The sequence below is a fragment of the Oncorhynchus kisutch genome, linkage group LG16, assembly GCF_002021735.2.
Source record: "Oncorhynchus kisutch isolate 150728-3 linkage group LG16, Okis_V2, whole genome shotgun sequence".
NCBI classification, from domain to species: domain Eukaryota; kingdom Metazoa; phylum Chordata; class Actinopteri; order Salmoniformes; family Salmonidae; genus Oncorhynchus; species Oncorhynchus kisutch.
The window spans coordinates 4,096,626-4,119,437 of NC_034189.2; the positions used below are offsets into that span (position 1 = coordinate 4,096,626).

Here is a 22,812-nt window from a genome sequence, read left to right on the forward strand (position 1 = left end):
GATGGTATAACAGTAGATAGATGGTATAAGAGTAGATAGATGGTACAACATTAGATGGTATACCATTAGATACATGGTATAACATTAGATGGTATAACAGTAGATAGATGGTATAACAGTAGATGGTATAACATTAGATGGTATAACATTAGATGATATAACAGTAGATGGTATAACATTAGATGGTATAACAGTAGATGGTATAACAGTAGATGGTATAACATTAGATGGTATAACAGTAGATAGATGGTACAACAGTAGATGGTACAACAGTAGATGGTACAACAGTAGATGGTACAACAGTAGATGGTATAACAGTAGATAGATGGTATAACAGTAGATAGATGGTATAACAGTAGATAGATGGTATAACATTAGATAGATGGTATAACATTAGATAGATGGTATAACATTAGATAGATGGTATAACATTAGATGGTATAACATTAGATAGATGGTATAACAGTAGATAGATGGTATAACAGTAGATAGATGGTATAACAGTAGATAGATGGTATAACATTAGATAGATGGTACAACATTAGATGGTACAACAGTAGATAGATGGTATAACATTACATGGTATAACAGTAGATAGATGGTATAACAGTAGATAGATGGTATAACATTAGATAGATGGTACAACATTAGATGGTACAACAGTAGATAGATGGTATAACATGACATGGTATAACAGTAGATAGATGGTATAACATTAGATAGATGGTATAACATTAGATGGTATAACAGTAGATAGATGGTATAACAGTAGATAGATGGTATAGCATTAGATGGTATAACAGTAGATAGATGGTATAACATTAGATGCTATAACAGTAGATGGTATAACATTAGATTGTATAACATTAGATGGTATAACAGTAGATGGTATAACAGTAGATAGATTGTATAACATTAGATAAATGGTACAACATTAGATGGTACAACAGTAGATAGATGGTATAACATTAGATAGATGGTATAACATTAGATTGTATAACATTAGATGGTATAACAGTAGATGGTTATAACAGTAGATAGATTGTATAACATTAGATAAATGGTACAACATTAGATGGTACAACAGTAGATAGATGGTATAACAGTAGATAGATGGTATAACAGTAGATAGATGGTATAACAGTAGATAGATGGTATAACAGTAGATAGATGGTACAACATTAGATGGTACAACAGTAGATAGATGGTATAACATTACATGGTATAACAGTAGATAGATGGTATAACAGTAGATAGATGGTATAACATTAGATAGATGGTACAACATTAGATGGTACAACAGTAGATAGATGGTATAACATGACATGGTATAACAGTAGATAGATGGTATAACATTAGATAGATGGTATAACATTAGATGGTATAACAGTAGATAGATGGTATAACAGTAGATAGATGGTATAGCATTAGATGGTATAACAGTAGATAGATGGTATAACATTAGATGCTATAACAGTAGATGGTATAACATTAGATTGTATAACATTAGATGGTATAACAGTAGATGGTATAACAGTAGATAGATTGTATAACATTAGATAAATGGTACAACATTAGATGGTACAACAGTAGATAGATGGTATAACATTAGATAGATGGTATAACATTAGATTGTATAACATTAGATGGTATAACAGTAGATGGTATAACAGTAGATAGATTGTATAACATTAGATAAATGGTACAACATTAGATGGTACAACAGTAGATAGATGGTATAACAGTAGATAGATGGTATAACATTAGATGGTATAACAGTAGATATATGGTATAACAGTAGATAGATGGTATAACATTAGATAGATGGTACAACATTAGATGGTACAACAGTAGATAGATGGTATAACATTACATGGTATAACAGTAGATAGATGGTATAACATTAGATGGTATAACAGTAGATAGATGGTTATAACAGTAGATAGATGGTATAACAGTAGATGGTATAACATTAGATGGTATAACATTAGATGCTATAACAGTAGATGGTTATAACATTAGATGGTATAACATTAGATGTTATAACAGTAGATGTTATAACAGTAGATGGTATAACAGTAGATAGATGGTACAACAGTAGATGGTATAACAGTAGATGGTACAACAGTAGATGGTACAACAGTAGATGGTACAACAGTAGATGGTACAACAGTAGATAGATGGTACAACAGTAGATGGTACAACAGTAGATGGTACAACATTAGATGGTTATAACAGTAGATAGATGGTATAACATTAGATAGATGGTATAACATTAGATAGATGGTATAACATTAGATAGATGGTATAACAGTAGATAGATGGTATAACATTAGATAGATGGTATAACAGTAGATAGATGGTACAACAGTATATAGATGGTATAACATTAGATAGATGGTATAACAGTAGATAGATGGTATAACATTAGATGGTATACCATTAGATACATGGTATAACAGTAGATAGATGGTATAACATTAGATAGATGGTATAACATTAGATAGATGGTATAACATTAGATAGATGGTATAACATTAGATAGATGGTATAACATTAGATAGATGGTATAACATTAGATAGATGGTATAACATTAGATAGATGGTATAACATTAGATAGTTGGTATAACAGTAGATAGTTGGTATAACATTAGATAGTTGGTATAACATTAGATAGATGGTACAACAGTATATAGATGGTATAACATTAGATAGTTGGTATAACATTAGATAGTTGGTATAACAGTAGATAGATGGTATAACAGTAGATAGATGGTATAACATTAGATAGATGGTATAACATTAGATAGATGGTATAACAGTAGATAGATGGTATAACATTAGATAGATGGTATAACATTAGATGGTATAACAGTAGATAGATGGTATAACATTAGATGGTATAACAGTAGATAGATGGCATAACAGTAGATAGATGGTACAACATTAGATGGTATACCATTAGATGGTATAACAGTAGATAGATGGTATAACATTAGATGGTATAACAGTAGATGGTATAACATTAGATGGTATAACATTAGATGGTATAACAGTAGATGGTATAACAGTAGATAGATGGTACAACAGTAGATGGTATAACAGTAGATGGTTATAACAGTAGATGGTACAACAGTAGATGGTACAACAGTAGATGGTACAACAGTAGATGGTACAACAGTAGATGGTACAACAGTAGATGGTACAACAGTAGATAGATGGTATAACATTAGATGGTATAACAGTAGATGGTATAACATTAGATGGTATAACATTAGATGGTATAACAGTAGATGGTATAACAGTAGATAGATGGTACAACAGTAGATGGTATAACAGTAGATGGTATAACAGTAGATGGTACAACAGTAGATGGTACAACAGTAGATGGTACAACAGTAGATGGTACAACAGTAGATAGATGGTATAACATTAGATAGATGGTATAAATTAGATGGTATAACATTAGATAGATGGTATAACAGTAGATAGATGGTATAACAGTAGATAGATGGTATAACATTAGATGGTATAACAGTAGATAGATGGTATAACAGTAGATAGATGGTATAACATTAGATAGATGGTATAACAGTGTAGATAGATGGTATAACAGTAGATAGATGGTATAAGAGTAGATAGATGGTACAACATTAGATGGTATACCATTAGATACATGGTATAACATTAGATGGTATAACAGTAGATAGATGGTATAAGAGTAGATAGATGGTACAACATTAGATGGTATACCATTAGATACATGGTATAACATTAGATGGTATAACAGTAGATAGATGGTATAACAGTAGATGGTATAACATTAGATGGTATAACATTAGATGATATAACAGTAGATGGTATAACATTAGATGGTATAACAGTAGATGGTATAACAGTAGATGGTATAACATTAGATGGTATAACAGTAGATAGATGGTACAACAGTAGATGGTACAACAGTAGATGGTACAACAGTAGATGGTACAACAGTAGATGGTATAACAGTAGATAGATGGTATAACATTAGATAGATGGTATAACAGTAGATAGATGGTATAACAGTAGATAGATGGTATAACATTAGATAGATGGTATAACATTAGATAGATGGTATAACATTAGATGGTATAACATTAGATAGATGGTATAACAGTAGATAGATGGTATAACAGTAGATAGATGGTATAACAGTAGATAGATGGTATAACATTAGATAGATGGTACAACATTAGATGGTACAACAGTAGATAGATGGTATAACATTACATGGTATAACAGTAGATAGATGGTATAACAGTAGATAGATGGTATAACATTAGATAGATGGTACAACATTAGATGGTACAACAGTAGATAGATGGTATAACATGACATGGTATAACAGTAGATAGATGGTATAACATTAGATAGATGGTATAACATTAGATGGTATAACAGTAGATAGATGGTATAACAGTAGATAGATGGTATAGCATTAGATGGTATAACAGTAGATAGATGGTATAACATTAGATGCTATAACAGTAGATGGTATAACATTAGATTGTATAACATTAGATGGTATAACAGTAGATGGTATAACAGTAGATAGATTGTATAACATTAGATAAATGGTACAACATTAGATGGTACAACAGTAGATAGATGGTATAACATTAGATAGATGGTATAACATTAGATTGTATAACATTAGATGGTATAACAGTAGATGGTATAACAGTAGATAGATTGTATAACATTAGATAAATGGTACAACATTAGATGGTACAACAGTAGATAGATGGTATAACAGTAGATAGATGGTATAACAGTAGATAGATGGTATAACAGTAGATAGATGGTATAACAGTAGATAGATGGTACAACATTAGATGGTACAACAGTAGATAGATGGTATAACATTACATGGTATAACAGTAGATAGATGGTATAACAGTAGATAGATGGTATAACATTAGATAGATGGTACAACATTAGATGGTACAACAGTAGATAGATGGTATAACATGACATGGTATAACAGTAGATAGATGGTATAACATTAGATAGATGGTATAACATTAGATGGTATAACAGTAGATAGATGGTATAACAGTAGATAGATGGTATAGCATTAGATGGTATAACAGTAGATAGATGGTATAACATTAGATGCTATAACAGTAGATGGTATAACATTAGATTGTATAACATTAGATGGTATAACAGTAGATGGTATAACAGTAGATAGATTGTATAACATTAGATAAATGGTACAACATTAGATGGTACAACAGTAGATAGATGGTATAACATTAGATAGATGGTATAACATTAGATTGTATAACATTAGATGGTATAACAGTAGATGGTATAACAGTAGATAGATTGTATAACATTAGATAAATGGTACAACATTAGATGGTACAACAGTAGATAGATGGTATAACAGTAGATAGATGGTATAACAGTAGATAGATGGTATAACAGTAGATAGATGGTATAACAGTAGATAGATGGTACAACATTAGATGGTACACCATTAGATACATGGTATAACATTAGATGGTATAACAGTAGATAGATGGTATACCATTAGATACATGGTATAACATTAGATGGTATAACAGTAGATAAATTGTACAACATTAGATGGTACAACAGTAGATAGATGGTATAACATTAGATAGATGGTATAACATTAGATGGTATAACAGTAGATAGATGGTATAACAGTAGATAGATGGTATAACAGTAGATAGATGGTATAACAGTAGATAGATGGTATAACAGTAGATAGATGGTATAACATTAGATAGATGGTACAACATTAGATAGATGGTATAACATTACATGGTATAACAGTAGATAGATGGTATAACAGTAGATAGATGGTATAACAGTAGATGGTATAACATTAGATGCTATAACAGTATATGGTATAACATTAGATGGTATAACAGTAGATAGATGGTACAACAGTAGATGGTATAACAGTAGATAGATGGTATAACAGTAGATAGATGGTATAACAGTAGATGGTATAACAGTAGATGGTATAACAGTAGATGGTATAACAGTAGATGGTATAACATTAGATGGTATAACAGTAGATGGTATAACAGTAGATGGTATAACAGTAGATGGTATAACAGTAGATGGTATAACAGTAGATGGTATAACAGTAGATGGTATAACAGTAGATGGTATAACATTAGATGGTATAACATTAGATGGTATAACAGTAGATGGTATAACAGTAGATAGATGGTATAACAGTAGATAGATGGTATAACAGTAGATAGTATAACAGTAGATGGTACACTGCACCATGTAGTGTATTGGAATACAAATATTCGCAGTTCAGTAATTGCCCTTGAAAACATAGCTTCTGCGTTGCAAACTGACTGTCACATGACGTCTTTCCTAGATGCTGATTGGTCAGATGCTGCAGGTGAACGCGGACATTCGTTATTCAGCAGAGGAGGTTCTCTCACACCCCTGGGTTACGGTAGGCCCCCCCCCCCCCCACACACACACTGATCGATAAACTCCACAACGTCCTCTACCCTCATCTGAATAAACGTGTGTGTGTGTATTTTGCAGGACGAGGCCACTCTGGAGGGCAGAAACGTGAACACAGAGGCATTATCGTCAGCTACGGTGACCCCTGACCTTCCAGTGACCCCTACAACCCCGACCTTTGCCCCTATGACCCCGGCAGCACAGAGTAGCCCCGTCCACAACAACACTACTAATCCCAACACTAAATCTGTTACCTCTGCTGAGGACACATCCCATTTCATCCCCTAGGCAAGGGATGGGCAACTGATGGGGGTGGGAGCCACCAACAATCTGAACTCATCACGAGGGGCAGAGGTGGCTCGTGGGCGGAGTGAAGATTTAGCCATTTTATAACTCATTTCCTGCAATTCTACACATTTTGCCATGTGGGTGGAGAGAAATGGTTGCCGTTTTGAATATGATATGAATCAATGGGAGCCCATGATTAGCTGGCTAGACTAATTAACATAAGACTAATTAACATAATTACACCATGAGTCCTACCAGTTCAGATAGCTGGCTAGACTAATTAACATAATTACACCATGATTCCTACCAGTTCAGATAGCTGGCTAGACTAATTAACATAATTACACCATGATTCCTACCAGTTCAGATAGCTGGCTAGACTAATTAACATAATTACACCATGATTCCTACCAGTTCAGATAGCTGGCTAGACTCATTAACATAATTACACCATTATTCCTACCAGTTCAGATAGCTGGCTAGACTCATTAACATAAGACTAATTAACATAATTAGACCATGATTCCTACCAGTTCAGATAGCTGGCTAGACTCATTAACATAAGACGAATTAACATAATTAGACCATGATTCCTACCAGTTCAGATAGCTGGCTAGACTCATTAACATAATTACACCATGATTCCTACCAGTTCAGATAGCTGGCTAGACTAATTAACATAATTACACCATGATTCCTACCAGTTCAGATAGCTGGCTAGACTCATTAACATAATTAGACCATGATTCCTACCAGTTCAGATAGCTGGCTAGACTAATTAACATAATTACACCATTATTCCTACCAGTTCAGATAGCTGGCTAGACTAATTAACATAATTACACCATTTGTCCTACCAGTTCAGATAGCTGGCTAGACTAATTAACATAAATACACCATGAGTCCTACCAGTTTAGATAGCTGGCTAGACTAATTAACATAATTACACCATGATTCCTACCAGTTCAGATAGCTGGCTAGACTAATTAACATAATTACACCATGAGTCCTACCAGTTCAGATAGCTGGCTAGACTAATTAACATAATTACACCATGATTCCTACCAGTTCAGATAGCTGGCTAGACTAATTAACATAATTAGACCATGAGTCCTACCAGTTCAGATAGCTGGCTAGACGAATTAACATAATTACACCACGATTCCTACCAGTTCAGATAGCTGGCTAGACTAATTAACATAATTACACCATGATTCCTACCAGTTCAGATAGCTGGCTAGACTAATTAACATAATTACACCATGATTCCTACCAGTTCAGATAGCTGGCTAGACTAATTAACATAATTACACCATGAGTGCTACCAGTTCAGATAGCTGGCTAGACTAATTAACATAATTACACCATGAGTCCTACCAGTTCAGATAGCTGGCTAGACTAATTAACATAATTACACCATGAGTCCTACCAGTTTAGATAGCTGGCTAGACTAATTAACATAATTACACCATGAGTCCTACCAGTTTAGATAGCTGGCTAGACTAATTAACATAATTACACCATGGGTCCTACCAGTTCAGATAGCTGGCTAGACTAATTAACATAATTACACCATGAGTCCTACCAGTTCAGATAGCTGGCTAGACTAATTAACATAATTACACCATGAGTCCTACCAGTTCAGATAGCTGGCTAGACTAATTAACATAATTAGACCATGAGTCCTACCAGTTTAGATAGCTGGCTAGACTAATTAACATAATTACACCATGAGTGCTACCAGTTCAGATAGCTGGCTAGACTAATTAACATAATTACACCATGAGTGCTACCAGTTCAGATAGCTGGCTAGACTAATTAACATAATTACACCATGATTCCTACCAGTTTAGATAACTGGCTAGACTCATTAATACCATGAGACCATGATTCCTACCAGTTTAGATAGCTGGCTAGACTAATTAACATAATTACACCATTATTCCTACCTGTTCAGATAGCTGGCTAGACTAATTAACATAAGACTAATTAACATAATTAGACCATGATCCCTACCAGTTTGGATAGCTGGCTAGACTAATTAACATAATTACACCATGATTCCTACCAGTTCAGATAGCTGGCTAAACTAATTAACATAATTAGACCAAGTAACCAATCTAAAAACATGTAGCTGACATGGGCCAATCGGGTGACTGTCAGTGACTGAAAAAACTGCTGATGCACAACCTGACTTCACCTTGTGTATTCTACCTAGCAACAGTAAGTTGTGAGCCCGACTGAGTTCCAAAAAATGAAATGGATACGCGGGCTTAGAAAAGAGTTGGCAATCCCTTCCCTGGGCTCTTCTCTTATAGGCGAGAAGAGAGAGGCCCAAACGGAGCCCTCGACCCTGCGCCTTATGTTGGGTGTGGAGATCTGAGAGGATTTGATTGGTGTTAGCAATATGCTGAAACTTCCACCTCGCCTATCAGAGGGCAAGGTGTAAGCTATTACCATATTGCTTACACCTATCAAATCCAGATGTCCACAAGTGCTGTAGAGTCCATTTGGGATGTGGGCCATTTTCCATTTCAGTCCCTAGCTCCTTCTCCTAGCCGAGGAGACGAGAGAAGGGATTGATAGGACAGAAGTGTAGACTGTATTATACAAACAAACTCAGATAAAATACTGCACAGTACCCCTCCGAAACATATATCTATCTCTCTTTCTTTCTGGTCTCAGTCCTCTCTAACTCATATGTAGCTCATCTTTCCCTCCCCTTTTCTCACTCGCAAATATTACAAGAATAGAGTATACTATGGGGAATGGAGTATACTGTGGAGAATAGAGTATACTGTGGAGAATAGAGTAAACTGTGGAGAATAGAGTAAACTGTGGAGAATAGAGTATACTGTGGAGAATAGAGTATACTGTGGAGAATAGAGTATACTATGGAGAATGGAGTATACTGTGGAGAATGGAGTATACTGTGGAGAATAGAGTATACTATGGAGAATAGAGTATACTGTGGAGAATAGAGTATACTATGGAGAATGGAGTATACTGTGGAGAATGGAGTATACTGTGGAGAATAGAGTATACTGTGGAGAATAGAGTATACTATGGAGAATAGAGTATACTGTGGAGAATAGAGTATACTATGGAGAATAGAGTATACTGTGGAGAATAGAGTATACTGTGGAGAATAGAGTATACTATGGAGAATAGAGTATACTGTGGAGAATAGAGTATACTATGGAGAATAGAGTAAACTGTGGAGAATAGAGTATACTGTGGAGAATAGAGTATACTGTGGAGAATAGAGTATACTGTGGAGAATAGAGTATACTGTGGAGAATAGAGTATACTGTGGAGAATAGAGTATACTATGGAGAATAGAGTATACTGTGGAGAATAGAGTATACTGTGGAGAATAGAGTATACTATGGAGAATAGAGTAAACTGTGGAGAATAGAGTATACTGTGGAGAATAGAGTATACTGTGGAGAATAGAGTATACTGTGGAGAATAGAGTATACTGTGGAGAATAGAGTATACTGTGGAGAATAGAGTATACTGTGGAGAATGGAGTATACTGTGGAGAATGGAGTATACTGTGGAGAATAGAGTATACTGTGGAGAATAGAGTATACTGTGGAGAATGGAGTTTCTACCGTATATTGTGTATATATGTGTGAGTTGTGCTTTAGAGAATGTAGCAGTGTGGGGGTGTGGTGAGGGATAGTTTGGGGGAGTGGTGGGGGATAGTTTGGGGGAGTGGTGGGGGATAGTTTGGGGGAGGGGTGAGGGATAGTTTGGGGGATAGTTTGGGGGAGTGGTGGGGGAGTGGTGGGGGATAGTTTGGGGGAGTGGTGGGGGATAGTTTAGGGAAGGGGTGGGGGATAGTTTGCAGGATGGGGGGGGGTTTGAAACTTGGCCACATCCTAATAGTCTTGGACAGACTAATTTCCTTGCCTCCTTCCTTCACATCCATTAACGAGAAAGGATTCAGTGAGGTCCACCATAGACGAGAAAGGATTCAGTGAGGTCCACCATAGACGATAAAGGATTCAGTAAGGTCCACCATAGACGATAAAGGATTCAGTGAGGCCCACCATAGACGATAAAGGATTCAGTGAGGCCCACCATAGACGATAAAGGATTCAGTGAGGTCCACCATAGACGATAAAGGATTCAGTAAGGTCACCATAGACGATAAAGGATTCAGTGAGGCCCACCATAGACGATAAAGGATTCAGTGAGGTCCACCATAGACGATAAAGGATTCAGTGAGGTCCACCATAGACGATAAAGGATTCAGTGAGGTCCACCTTAGACGATAAAGGATTCAGTGAGGTCCACCATAGACGAGAAAGGATTCAGTGAGGTCCACCATAGACGAGAAAGGATTCAGTGAGGTCCACCATAGACGATAAAGGATTCAGTGAGGTCCACCTTAGACGATAAAGGATTCAGTGAGGTCCACCATAGACGAGAAAGGATTCAGTGAGGTCCACCATAGACGTCGCCTCATTGTATCGGTCACTCATCAGTGAGTGCATGGGCAGTGCCATTGAGGCCATCTCAATTTTGAAGTAGTCCCATTTTTCTTCTTCTACTACTTATATGAGTTGGTAAACAAACTGAATGGGTGCGTACTGCCCCCTGGAGGGTGTTGTCGGGAACAGGTATAACGCCAAGGTTGATGATTTACTGCCCTCTGCGCAGTGATGGAACGTTTACTCACGAGTATAATTAATTGGCTGATCCTTCCCAATGACATGGATGGAATTATGTGATCCTTCCCTCTTAAATGTTAAATTAAAGATTCACCCATTTTTAATGTTATATTGTTTTTGTGCATCTTTGAGCGATGTTCTATCGTTTCCTGGGGGGTCATTTCATGTTTAATCTCTGAGCTATTGCCATAAAAGCAGGCAAAAATCCATCCGGTTTGACGTAGCGTAGTTAATGGGAACACGAGTTTTAAATCGCGAAAACTTCTATCATGTATGTCTGATTTCAATACTGCTCGATGTCAACGCGGGAGGTTGTCTTCTCATTGATCATATTTTAGCGATATTCCTACTTCTACAAATGTGTAATTTAACAGGAGGGTCCAACACATCTCTCCTGTTTGCCTCTTCAGTCTAGGGGTGAGTTGCAGGTGCCGTTGTTGAATGTCAGACTCATCAACATCAATCTGCAGTTTGAACATGGTGAGATTGTAGACTCCTAAATTGATCGTGCAGTTTGTTAATAAGGTGATTTTTACAGCTAGCTAGCTACTTGACATGCTGATATTGACTTTGGTATTATTGGGTGAAGCTACGCTTGCTTGCCAGCCCATCGAGCGCACTGCATTGTGGGTTTTGTAGTCGACTTGGTCGGCAACAGATATCCACAACGATTTTCAAGTTGCAACCAACCTTATTATAGTGACAAAATGTACCATTTGTTCACAAATAAATATTGTTCTCACAGTGTTATTTAACACTGTGAATTATAGGAATGAGTAGTTATTAGAGTTTTATTTTAAGGGCACTTTAAACGGTTCTGGACTGGTTCAATCAAGATGTTTTGTGTTCCATGTGTCCTTGAGATCTATTGAGCAGTCGGTCAGAAATCCTGGTCATCGGCTACATGTCATATTAAACAGAATATTAACACTAAATAGGTCAGGAGCCAAACAGGAAGTCTAAGAAGGAACCAAAGTGAATTATTTCGGCTGTGTTGTTTGAAGGCTATAGCCTACAAAGAAATACATTGTGAAGAATTTGCGAGTGTGACACAATATGCTGGTAGGGACATAAAAGCGGCAATGAAACATTTCGTTGTATTAAATCATTATAGTCAACAACAACAAAAAATACGCATATAGGCTGTGACTTACTTTAGAATGAAAGATAATTTTAACGGAAAAAAAATGCCTCGTTAGGCTCAGTCTACAGTGCCTTTTGAATTCATTTTTAAGAAACACGAGTCTGGCCAGTCTGGGGCTTCAGGTTCATGGGACGGTGCCTGGAGAACCGTACAACACCGGCCAACCGGAAAATGTCTCTGTGCTGGCAGAGCCACTGGGGACGCTACACACCCGTTTGGCCACTCTTGGCAGACTGTCCGGAGATGCAGAGTTGTTTTAAAAGAACCCAATCCAAACAGAAAGCTCCTTGAACGTGGGAATATGTCAGGCCGATTGGGCCAAAATCAATGATGGCCTTTTGTATAGAGAATAGAACATTCATGAAGGTAACTTTGAATAGATCCGATTTTTTAGTTTATAAATACTTTGCTACAATGAAATAAAGGTAAAATAAAAAAATAAAATAAAATGACACACTTCGTTGCTTATCGTTTTCTACCCACCTCGTTCCCTTCTGTTAGCATGTGGACGTGTTACGTACACCGTTATATGCTTCCAGGATTACGTGTCTTCTCAGATTCCGCAGTGATTCTTTAGTTGTGGACGTTACATCACCACACTCCCTCTCTTGGTCCTCATCTTTGTAAGTCACCTTTCGATTGTGCACCTGTGTGTTCTATCAGTTTCTGTAGGCAACCATTTAGTGAACTCCGTGAACAGTAGCTAAAGCAAGGGGCACACAAACAGATGACTTGATGTGAGCGCTACCGGAAGAACTACGCTCCATATACTCTGTCGTGTACAGAGCGCTCTGTGAACGGCGCAACATCAATTGCTGTACACTCGGTGACAGCTCCGGTTGTCCCGCTTCACATACCTTTCTCCGCTCGCGTCTGAATTGCAGTATGTCAAATCTGACACTTCTATTTGCATAGGGGAGCAACACATCACATGTTCTGGCCTATCCAGACCACGGATCCCCTGGTTGTGAACCTTCCAGCTCTGCTGACATTACGGCATATGAAATGCGACTCTAGCAGACAGGCTCATCTCACTAATATTATCATGCCGAAATGTAGAACTCTCGATATGAAACAATACTAAATTATCTCGTAGAATTGAAATAAGATCACTTTCTTCTTGGTCACAGAGGGACGAATTCACCTGATGCGTAAAGCTGAAGTTGTAATGAGTCAGTAGACGTTTTGAATGGTGTCTCTGCGCCTCAGAAGACGCTGGACAGAAAATGTCATCTGTCATCAGTTATATGAAATGGGGCTTATTATTATAAATTATGTCACTAAGTATGATTATATTTCTTTCACAGTTATAAAAAAAGGTGAAATATTATAGTAAGTAGTTTAATTTGATTGTTAGTGTATTTAGAAAGCATGATGAAGAGATGTATTGTGTGTCTGGGAGAGGTATATGTTAAAACGACCAGGTTGGATGATGATGAAGCGATGTATTGTGTGTCTGGGAGGGGTATATGTTAAAACGACCAGGTTGGATGATGATGAAGCGATGTATTGTGTGTCTGGGAGGGGTATATGTTAAAACGACCAGGTTGGATGATGATGAAGAGATGTATTGTGTGTCTGGGAGGGGTATATGTTAAAACAACCAGGTTTGATGATGATGATGAAGAGATGTATTGTGTGTCTGGGAGGGGTATATGTTAAAACAACCAGGTTTGATGATGATGATGAAGAGATGTATTGTGTGTCTGGGAGGGGTATATGTTAAAACGACCAGGTTGGATGATGATGAAGAGATGTATTGTGTGTCTGGGAGGGGTATATGTTAAAACAACCAGGTTTGATGATGATGATGAAGAGATGTATTGTGTGTCTGGGAGGGGTATATGTTAAAACGACCAGGTTGGATGATGATGAAGAGATGTATTGTGTGTCTGGGAGGGGTATATGTTAAAACAACCAGGTTTGATGATGATGAAGAGATGTATTGTGTGTCTGGGAGGGGTATATGTTAAAACGACCTGGTTTGATGATGATGAAGATATCTGTGAGTGTTATGGTTTGTATCTGCAACAATACATCAAACAGTGAGAATAAAAGATGACATCTTGACTACCGGTCGTTGATTGGTTACTTGTAGACGCCATCTTGACTACCGGTCGTTGATTGTAGACGCCATCTTGACTACCGGTCGTTGATTGTAGACGCCATCTTGACTACCGGTCGTTGATTGTAGACGCCATCTTGACTACCGGTCGTTGATTGTAGACGCCATCTTGACTACCGGTCGTTGATTGGTTACTTGTAGACGCCATCTTGACTACCGGTCGTTGATTGGTTACTTGTAGACAACTTCCTGCCTTTGCCAACCACCAGGGAAGCTTCCACAACGAGTCATAGAACCGCTAGTATTAAAACATGTTTATTTGGATTAAACAGCCTGTATGGAACATCCAGTTATACAGTATGTAACGACACAAAGCAGGTAAACACTGAGAGAAAGAAAACCAACCTCCATTTAAGTCACATTTGACATGACACCCCCATTACACCCCCATGACACCCCCAAAGTGACCACTAGGTCACCTTATGAGATACAGGATCAGGTAAAGTACCAGGTTAAAAACAAAAGAAATACAACATTACTGGGATGGTTTAACAGACCTTCAGAAAATGGCAATTGAACTGCACCCCCATTGGGTACACTCAAGGCACGGCACCACCCGTCACATACCCATAGACTGAAATGTGGATGACCATTCTAGTAATTCTATTTCTATGGTTGAAAAGCACTGTGCTGTAAGGCTGGCTTGCTGGTGACATTCTGATACTGGGATAGATTCAACAGGATTCAGCAAACGGTTTCACATGTAGAATTACAACGGGTGCCATTTTGGCACCAAAGTAAAGTACTGAGATGTAATATGGAGGGTGGTTTGGTGTCAATATGGAGGGTGGTTTGGTGTCAATATGGGGGGTGGTTTGGTGTCAATATGGGGGGTGGTTTGTTGTCAATATGGGGGGTGGTTTGGTGTCAATGTGGATGGTAGTCTGGTGTCAATATGGATGGTAGTTTGGTGTCTATGGAGGATAGTTTGGTGTCAATATGGAGGACAGTGTGGTGTCAATATGGAGGACAATTTGGTGTCAATGTGGAGGGTAGTTTGGTGTCAATATGGAGGACAGTGTGGTGTCAATATGGATGGTTGTTTGGTGTCAATATAGAGGGTAGTTTGTCACTGGATGGTAGTTTGGTGTCTGGAGGGTAGTTTGGTGTCAATATGGAGGGTAGTGTGGTGTCAATATGGAGAGTAGTGTGGTGTCAATGTGGAGGGTAGTTTGGTGTCAATGTGGAGGGTAGTGTGGTGTCAATGTGGAGGGTAGTGTGGTGTCAATGTGGAGGGTAGTGTGGTGTCAATGAGGAGGGTAGTGTGGTGTCAATGTGGAGGGTAGTGTGGTGTCAATGAGGAGGGTAGTTTGGTGTCAATGTGGAGGGTAGTTTGGTGTCAATGTGGAAGGTAGTTTGGTGTCAATATGGAGGGTAGTTTGGTGTCATTATGGAGGACAGTGTGGTGTCAATATGAAGGGTCGTTTGGTGTCAATATGGAGGACAGTGTGGTGTCAATATGAAGGGTAGTTTGGTGTCAATGTGGAGGGTAGTTTGCCAAACTGTTTTCGATCTATTCCTTATCATACTGAGATGTAAACAGAATGCTCATCAACCACATCGGTACTACAACACATACTCATTCATTCGCTTAACAAACACTTTCTCTCTCAGTCCCTGTACCTCACACACCCACACAGACCTGCTATATACACAGTGGACAAAACATTAGGAACACCTTCCTAACATTCAATTGCACCCCCCTCTTGCCCTCAGAACGGCCTCAATTCGTCAGGATATGGACTCTGTGGAAAGCGTTCCACTGTGATGCTGGCCCATGTTGACTCCAATGCTTCCCACAGTTGTGTCAAGTTGGTTGGACCTCCTTTGGTTGGTGGACCATTCTTAATACAAACAGGAAACGGTTGAGCGTGAAAAATCCAGCAGCGTTGCAGTTCTTGACACAAACCGGTGCGTCTGGCACCTATTACCATACCCTGTTCAAAGGTACTTCAATATTTTGTCTTGTCCGTTCACCTTCTGAATGGCACGAATACACCAAGGCTCAAGAATCCTTCTTTAATCTGTATCCTTCTCTTCATCTACACTTGATTAAAGTGGATTTCGAATCGATAAAAACATCATAGGTTTTACCTGGATTCAGCAATGCTTTTTATACTCAGTGTATATTCACTCCACATGCTGTTCTGTTACAGATGGAATTTAAAATGGATTCAATTGATATTTTGTTACTGGACTACACACAATACCCCATAATGTCAAAGTGTAAATATGTTTTTTGTTAGAAATGTTTACAAATGAATAAAATATGAAAAGCTGAAAAGTCTTGAGTCAATAAGTATTCAACCTCTATGTTAAGGCAAACCTAAACAAGATCAGGAGTAAAGATTTTCTTATCAAGTCACATTATAAGTTGCATGGACTCACTCTGTGTTCAATAATAGTGTTTAACATGATTTTTGAATGACCTCATCTCTGTACCCCACACATACAGATAATTGTAAGGTCCCTCAGTTGAGCAGTGAATTTCAAACACAGATTCAACCACAAAGACCAGGCCAGAGGGAAAAGAAGGACGCCTGTACAGAATACAAATATTCCAAACCAAGGCACTTAAGTAAAACGGCAAAAAATGTGTCAAAGAAATGAACTTTTTGTCCTGAATACAAAGCGTTATGTTTGGCACAAATCCAACACATCACTGAGTACCACATCTCATATGTACAAGCATGGTGCTGGCTGCATCATGTTATGGGTATGCTTGAAATCCTTTAGGACTAGGTAGTTTTTCAGGATAAAAAAGAAATGGAATTGAGCTAAGCACAGGCAAAATCCTAGAGGAAAACCTGGTTCAGTCTGCTTTCCAACAGACACTGGGAGATGAAATGACCTTTCAGCAGGTCAATAACATAAAACACAAGGCTAAATATACACTGGAGTTGTTTACCAAGATGACATGGAATGTTCCTGAATGGCCTAGTTACAGTTTTGATTGAATCCTGTTCTTGATATAGATTTTCAAATAAATTTGTCTAGCAATGATCAACAACCAATTTGACTGAGCTTAAAGAATTTTGAAAATTATAAATGGGCAAATGTTACACAATTCACGTGTGGAAAGCTCTTAAGAGATTTACCCAGAAAGACTCACTGTCAATGGTGCTTCTACAAAGTATTGACTCAGGGGTGTAAATACTTATGTAAATTAGATATTTCTGCATTTAATTTTCAATACATTTGCAAACATTTCTAAGAACATGTTTTCACTTTGTCATTATGGGATATCGTATGTAGATCTGTGAGAAAAAAAACCTATTTAATCAATTTTGAATTCAGGCTGTAAAACAAAATATGGAATAAGTCAAGGGGTATGAATATTTTCTGAAGGCACATATTCAAAGATACACTACATTACCAAAAGTATGTGGACACCTACTCGTCGAACATCTCATTCAAAAATCATGGGAATTAATATGAATTAATATAGAGTTGGTCCCCAATTTGCTGTTATAACAGCATCCACTCTTCTAGGAAGGCTTTCCACTAGATGTTGGAACATTGCTGCTATAACAGTCTCCACTCTTCTGGGAAGGCTTTCCACTAGATGTTGGAACATTGCTGTGGGGACTTACAATTCATACCAAAGGTGTTCGGTGGGTTGAAGTCAGGGCTCTGTGAAGGCAAGTCAAGTTCTTCCACACTGATTTCAACAAATCATTTCTGTATGGAACTCGCTTTGTGCACGGGGGCATTGTCATGCTGAAACAAGAAAGGGCCTTCCCCAAACTGTTGCCACAAACCTGGAATCACAGAATCATCTAGAATGTCATTGTTTGCTGTAGCGTTAAGATTTCCCTTCACTGGAACTAAGGGGCCTTAACCATGAAAAACAGCCCCAGACCATTATTCCTCCTCCACCAAACTTTACAGTTGGCACTATGCATTGGGGCAGGTAGAGTTCTCCTGGCATCCACCAAACCCAGATTAGTCCGTCGGACTGCCAGATGGTGAAGCGCGATTCATCACTCCAGAGTCCAATAAGAGGTGAGCTCCACAATATCAACACTTACAGGTGACCGGACGAAACTTGACCAACTGACTTGTCAAACAGGTGGCATCCTATGACGGTGCCCACGTTGAAAGTCACCGAGCTCTTCAGTAAGGGCCATTCTACTGTCAATGTTTGTCTATGGAGATCGCAAAGCGACACGCTTGATTTTACACACCTGTCAGCAACGGGTGTGGCTGAAATAGCTGAATCCACTCATTTGAAGGGGTGTCCACATACTTATGGCAATGTAGTTTATATATATCACATAGTCCTATTTGCAGCTGTCAGGAAGCAGTGTCAGGTAGTTTTTGGGGACCAGGCCTCGTCTCCTTCCTGCATCCGCCAGATACCACTCCTCATCTACTGTCACCACCTCTGTTACTACCTCCCCTGCCTGGGAGAGAGGAAAGAGGAGAGAGATAGAGGGAAAGACAGGGAAAGAGAGAGAGGGGGAGAGACAGGGAAAGAGAGAGAGGGGGAGAGACAGGGAAAGAGGAGGGGGGAGAGACAGGGAAAGAGAGAGAGGGGGAGAGACAGGGAAAGAGAGAGAGGGGGAGAGACAGGGAAAGAGGAGGGGGGAGAGACAGGGAAAGAAGAGGGGGGAGAGACAGGGAAAGAGGAGGGGGGAGAGACAGGGAAAGAGAGAGAGGGGGAGAGACAGGGAAAGAGAGAGAGGGGGAGAGACAGGGACAGAGGAGGGGAGAGAGACAGGGAAAGAGGAGGGGGGAGAGACAGGGAAAGAGGAGGGGGGAGAGACAGGGAAAGAGGAAGGGGGGAGAGACAGAAAGAGGAGGGGGGGAGAGACAGGGAAAGAGAGAGAGGGGGAGAGAGACAGAGAAAGAGAGAGAGGGGGAGAGACAGGGAAAGAGGAGGGGGGATAGACAGGGAAAGAGGAGGGGGGAGAGACAGGGAAAGAGGAGGGGGAAGAGACAGGGAAAGAGAGACAGGGAAAGAGGAGGGGGGAGAGACAGGGAAAGAGGAGGGGGAGAGACAGGGAAAGGAGGGGGAGACAGAAAGAAGAGGGGGGAGAGACAGGGAAAGAGGAGGGGGGGAGAGACAGGGAAAGAGGAGGGGGAGAGACAGGGAAAGAGGAGGGGGGGAGAGACAGGGAAAGAGAGAGAGGGGGGGAGAGAGAGACAGGGAGAGATCATTAGACTTTCTACTTCATCTGTGACAAAATAACACACACTCAAAGTGCTGAGCAAGCCTACCTTCACCATACCTTCATCTACCTCCACCATACCTTCATCTACCTCCACCATAACTTCACCATACCTTCCTCTACCTCCACCATACCTTCATCTACCTCCACCATACCTTCATCTACCTCCACCATACCTTCATCTACCTCCACCATACCTTCACCATACCTTCCTCTACCTCCACCATACCTTCCTCTACCTCCAACATACCTTCATCTACCTTCACCTACCTTCAGTGAGAGCTCATCTTCTCTCTCTCCACTGAAATCAAACAGGACCTTGGCCACGCCCCTGGCCACAGGCTGGCCCGTCATTGGCTGAGCTGCAGAGAGGAGCAGAGCATATGGTTAGGCCAAAATGTGTGCGTCCTGTGCATGTTACCCCGAGATGAAGCATCCCATAGGGACTGATCTAGGATCAGCTTCCCCGCCCCCAAACCTTAACCATTAGTATGGGGGGGGGGGGAGCAAAACTGACCCCAGATCAGCGTCTAGGGCAACTCCACCCTACTCTGTGTGTTACCTGTGTTACAGGTGTGTGTGAAGGTAGTGGGGAACAGTCCCTCCCGTCCGTCCAGTGTTCCTCTGGTCCAGTCTGCGTCGACACGCTGCGTTACTCTGATCAGCGCCCCCTGCTGGAACCACAGATCCTCTGCAGTCTGACCTGGGAAGTCGTGGAGAGCCACAACCCACTGGTCTGGAACGTCTGAGAGAGAACATACAGAGCACACGCACACACACATTTATAAATATTAACACACAAATCTTCAGCTGACTAAAGGGTGTTCTGTTGTGGACAAAAATTCCACTCAGACCCTCTGCCAGGGAGAGAGGATCCGTTTCCAGGGAGAGAGCATCCGTTGCCAGGGAGAGAGGATCAGTTGCCAGGGAGAGCGCATCCGTTGCCAGGGAGAGAGCATCCGTTGCCAGGGAGAGAGCATCCGTTGCCAGGGAGAGAGGATCCGTTGCCAGGGAGAGAGGATCCGTTGCCAGGGAGAGAGGATCCGTTGCCAGGGAGAGAGGATCCGTTGCCAGGGAGAGAGGATCCGTTGCCAGGGAGAGAGGATCCGTTGCCAGGGAGAGAGGATCCGTTGCCAGGGAGAGAGGATCCGTTTCCAGGGAGAGAGGATCCGTCTCCAGGGAGAGAAGATCCGTTTCCAGGGAGAGAGGATCCGTTTCACATTTAACAATTAACTCTGCTCCTAATGAACCTGTCTATGTGGTCAACTATCTACTCTCAAAGACTCACAGGACAGAAAGACGAGGTTATAGGATAACCAGCCTCACAGGACAGAAAGACGAGGCTATAGGATAACCAGCCTCACAGGACAGAAAGACGAGGCTACAGGATAACCAGCCTCACAGGACAGAAAGACGAGGCTATAGGATAACCAGCCTCACAGGACAGAAAGACGAGGCTACAGGATAACCAGCCTCACAGGACAGAAAGACGAGGCTATAGGATAACCAGCCTCACAGGACAGAAAGACGAGGCTACAGGATAACCAGCCTCACAGGACAGAAAGATGAGGCTATAGGATAACCAGCCTCACAGGACAGAAAGACGAGGCTACAGGATAACCAGCCTCACAGGACAGAAAGATGAGGCTATAGGATAACCAGCCTCACAGGACAGAAAGACGAGGCTATAGGATAACCAGCCTCACAGGACAGAAAGACGAGGCTACAGGATAACCAGCCTCACAGGACAGAAAGACGAGGCTATAGGATAACCAACCTCACAGGACAGAAAGACAAGGCTACAGGATAACCAGCCTCACAGGACAGAAAGACGAGGCTATAGGATAACCAGCCTCACAGGACAGAAAGACGAGGCTATAGGATAACCAGCCTCACAGGACAGAAAGACGAGGCTATAGGATAACCAGCCTCACAGGACAGAAAGACGAGGCTACAGGATAACCAGCCTCACAGGACAGAAAGACAAGGCTATAGGATAACCAGCCTCACAGGACAGAAAGACGAGGCTACAGGATAACCAGCCTCACAGGACAGAAAGACGAGGCTATAGGATAACCGGCCTCACAGGACAGAAAGACAAGGCTATAGGATAACCAGCCTCACAGGACAGAAAGACGAGGCTACAGGATAACCAGCCTCACAGGACAGAAAGACAAGGCTATAGGATAACCAGCCTCACAGGACAGAAAGACGAGGCTACAGGATAACCAGCCTCACAGGACAGAAAGACGAGGCTACAGGATAACCAGCCTCACAGGACAGAAAGACAAGGCTATAGGATCACCACATACAGCTCTCCACTAGAATCCAGTTGGCTAAATCTATCTAGGTCTATATGTTTGGCTTTGGTCAAGAAGGACACAACTAAAATAGAAAGGAAATGTCTAATCAAGGTCTTATGGTTAAGTAATTGAAGGACTGTGGGTTTCGCTCACCTGCGGATTCAGTTGTCTCGACAATGGTCTGTAACCCTGGCGACGGGGGTGGTTCCTCCAGGATCTCGGTGAAGGCCAGGGGAAAGATTCCTATTCGCCCGTGGATCTGACCCCGCCCCCACTCCTGATCAATCACCTCCGTCAGAGCGATGACGTTACCCTCGGAGAAGGTCAGCTCGTCTTCCTCCTCACCCTCGTAGTCGAACCGCGCCACACACCTCGGACCGCTACACACACACACACACACAGAAAAACAATTCACCACTGTCTCTCTGTCTGTGTATCTGTGTGTGTGTGTGTCTGTCTGTCTGTCTGTGTATGTGTGTGTGTGTCTGTCTGTGTGTCTGTCTGTCTGTGTCTATGTGTGTCTGTCTGTGTGTGTGTGTGTGTGTCTGTCTGTGTGTGTATTGTGTGTCTGTGTGTGTGTCTGTGTGT

At 40.4% G+C, this 22,812-nt stretch overlaps 2 protein-coding genes and 1 long non-coding RNA gene across 4 annotated transcripts in view; 2 read left to right on the forward strand and 1 right to left on the reverse strand.

Moving 5' to 3' along the window:
• Positions 1-10,504, forward strand: part of LOC109887027 (serine/threonine-protein kinase DCLK2) — a 73,985-nt gene extending 63,481 nt beyond the window's left edge. The window contains 2 exon segments of the mRNA XM_031791616.1: positions 6,414-6,494; positions 6,590-10,504. Coding sequence (XP_031647476.1) covers positions 6,414-6,494; positions 6,590-6,796 — 288 coding nt within the window. The 3' untranslated portion in view covers positions 6,797-10,504.
• Positions 10,505-10,622: 118 nt separating this feature from the next.
• Positions 10,623-14,692, forward strand: LOC116353909 (uncharacterized). The gene is made up of 2 exons (XR_004203317.1): positions 10,623-11,126; positions 11,251-14,692. It is a non-coding gene; the product is annotated as an uncharacterized LOC116353909 (long non-coding RNA).
• Positions 14,693-14,986: 294 nt separating this feature from the next.
• LOC109884425 (cell surface glycoprotein 1) overlaps positions 14,987-22,812 on the reverse strand; it is a 42,576-nt gene continuing 34,750 nt past the window's right edge. For both annotated transcript variants that reach the window (XM_031791618.1, XM_031791617.1), the window contains 4 exons: positions 22,378-22,604; positions 20,484-20,666; positions 20,192-20,283; positions 14,987-19,153 (listed from right to left, as the gene is read on the reverse strand). In XM_031791618.1, coding sequence (XP_031647478.1) covers positions 19,031-19,153; positions 20,192-20,283; positions 20,484-20,666; positions 22,378-22,604 — 625 coding nt within the window. In that variant the 3' untranslated portion in view covers positions 14,987-19,030. The remainder of the gene's footprint in view (positions 19,154-20,191; positions 20,284-20,483; positions 20,667-22,377; positions 22,605-22,812) is intronic.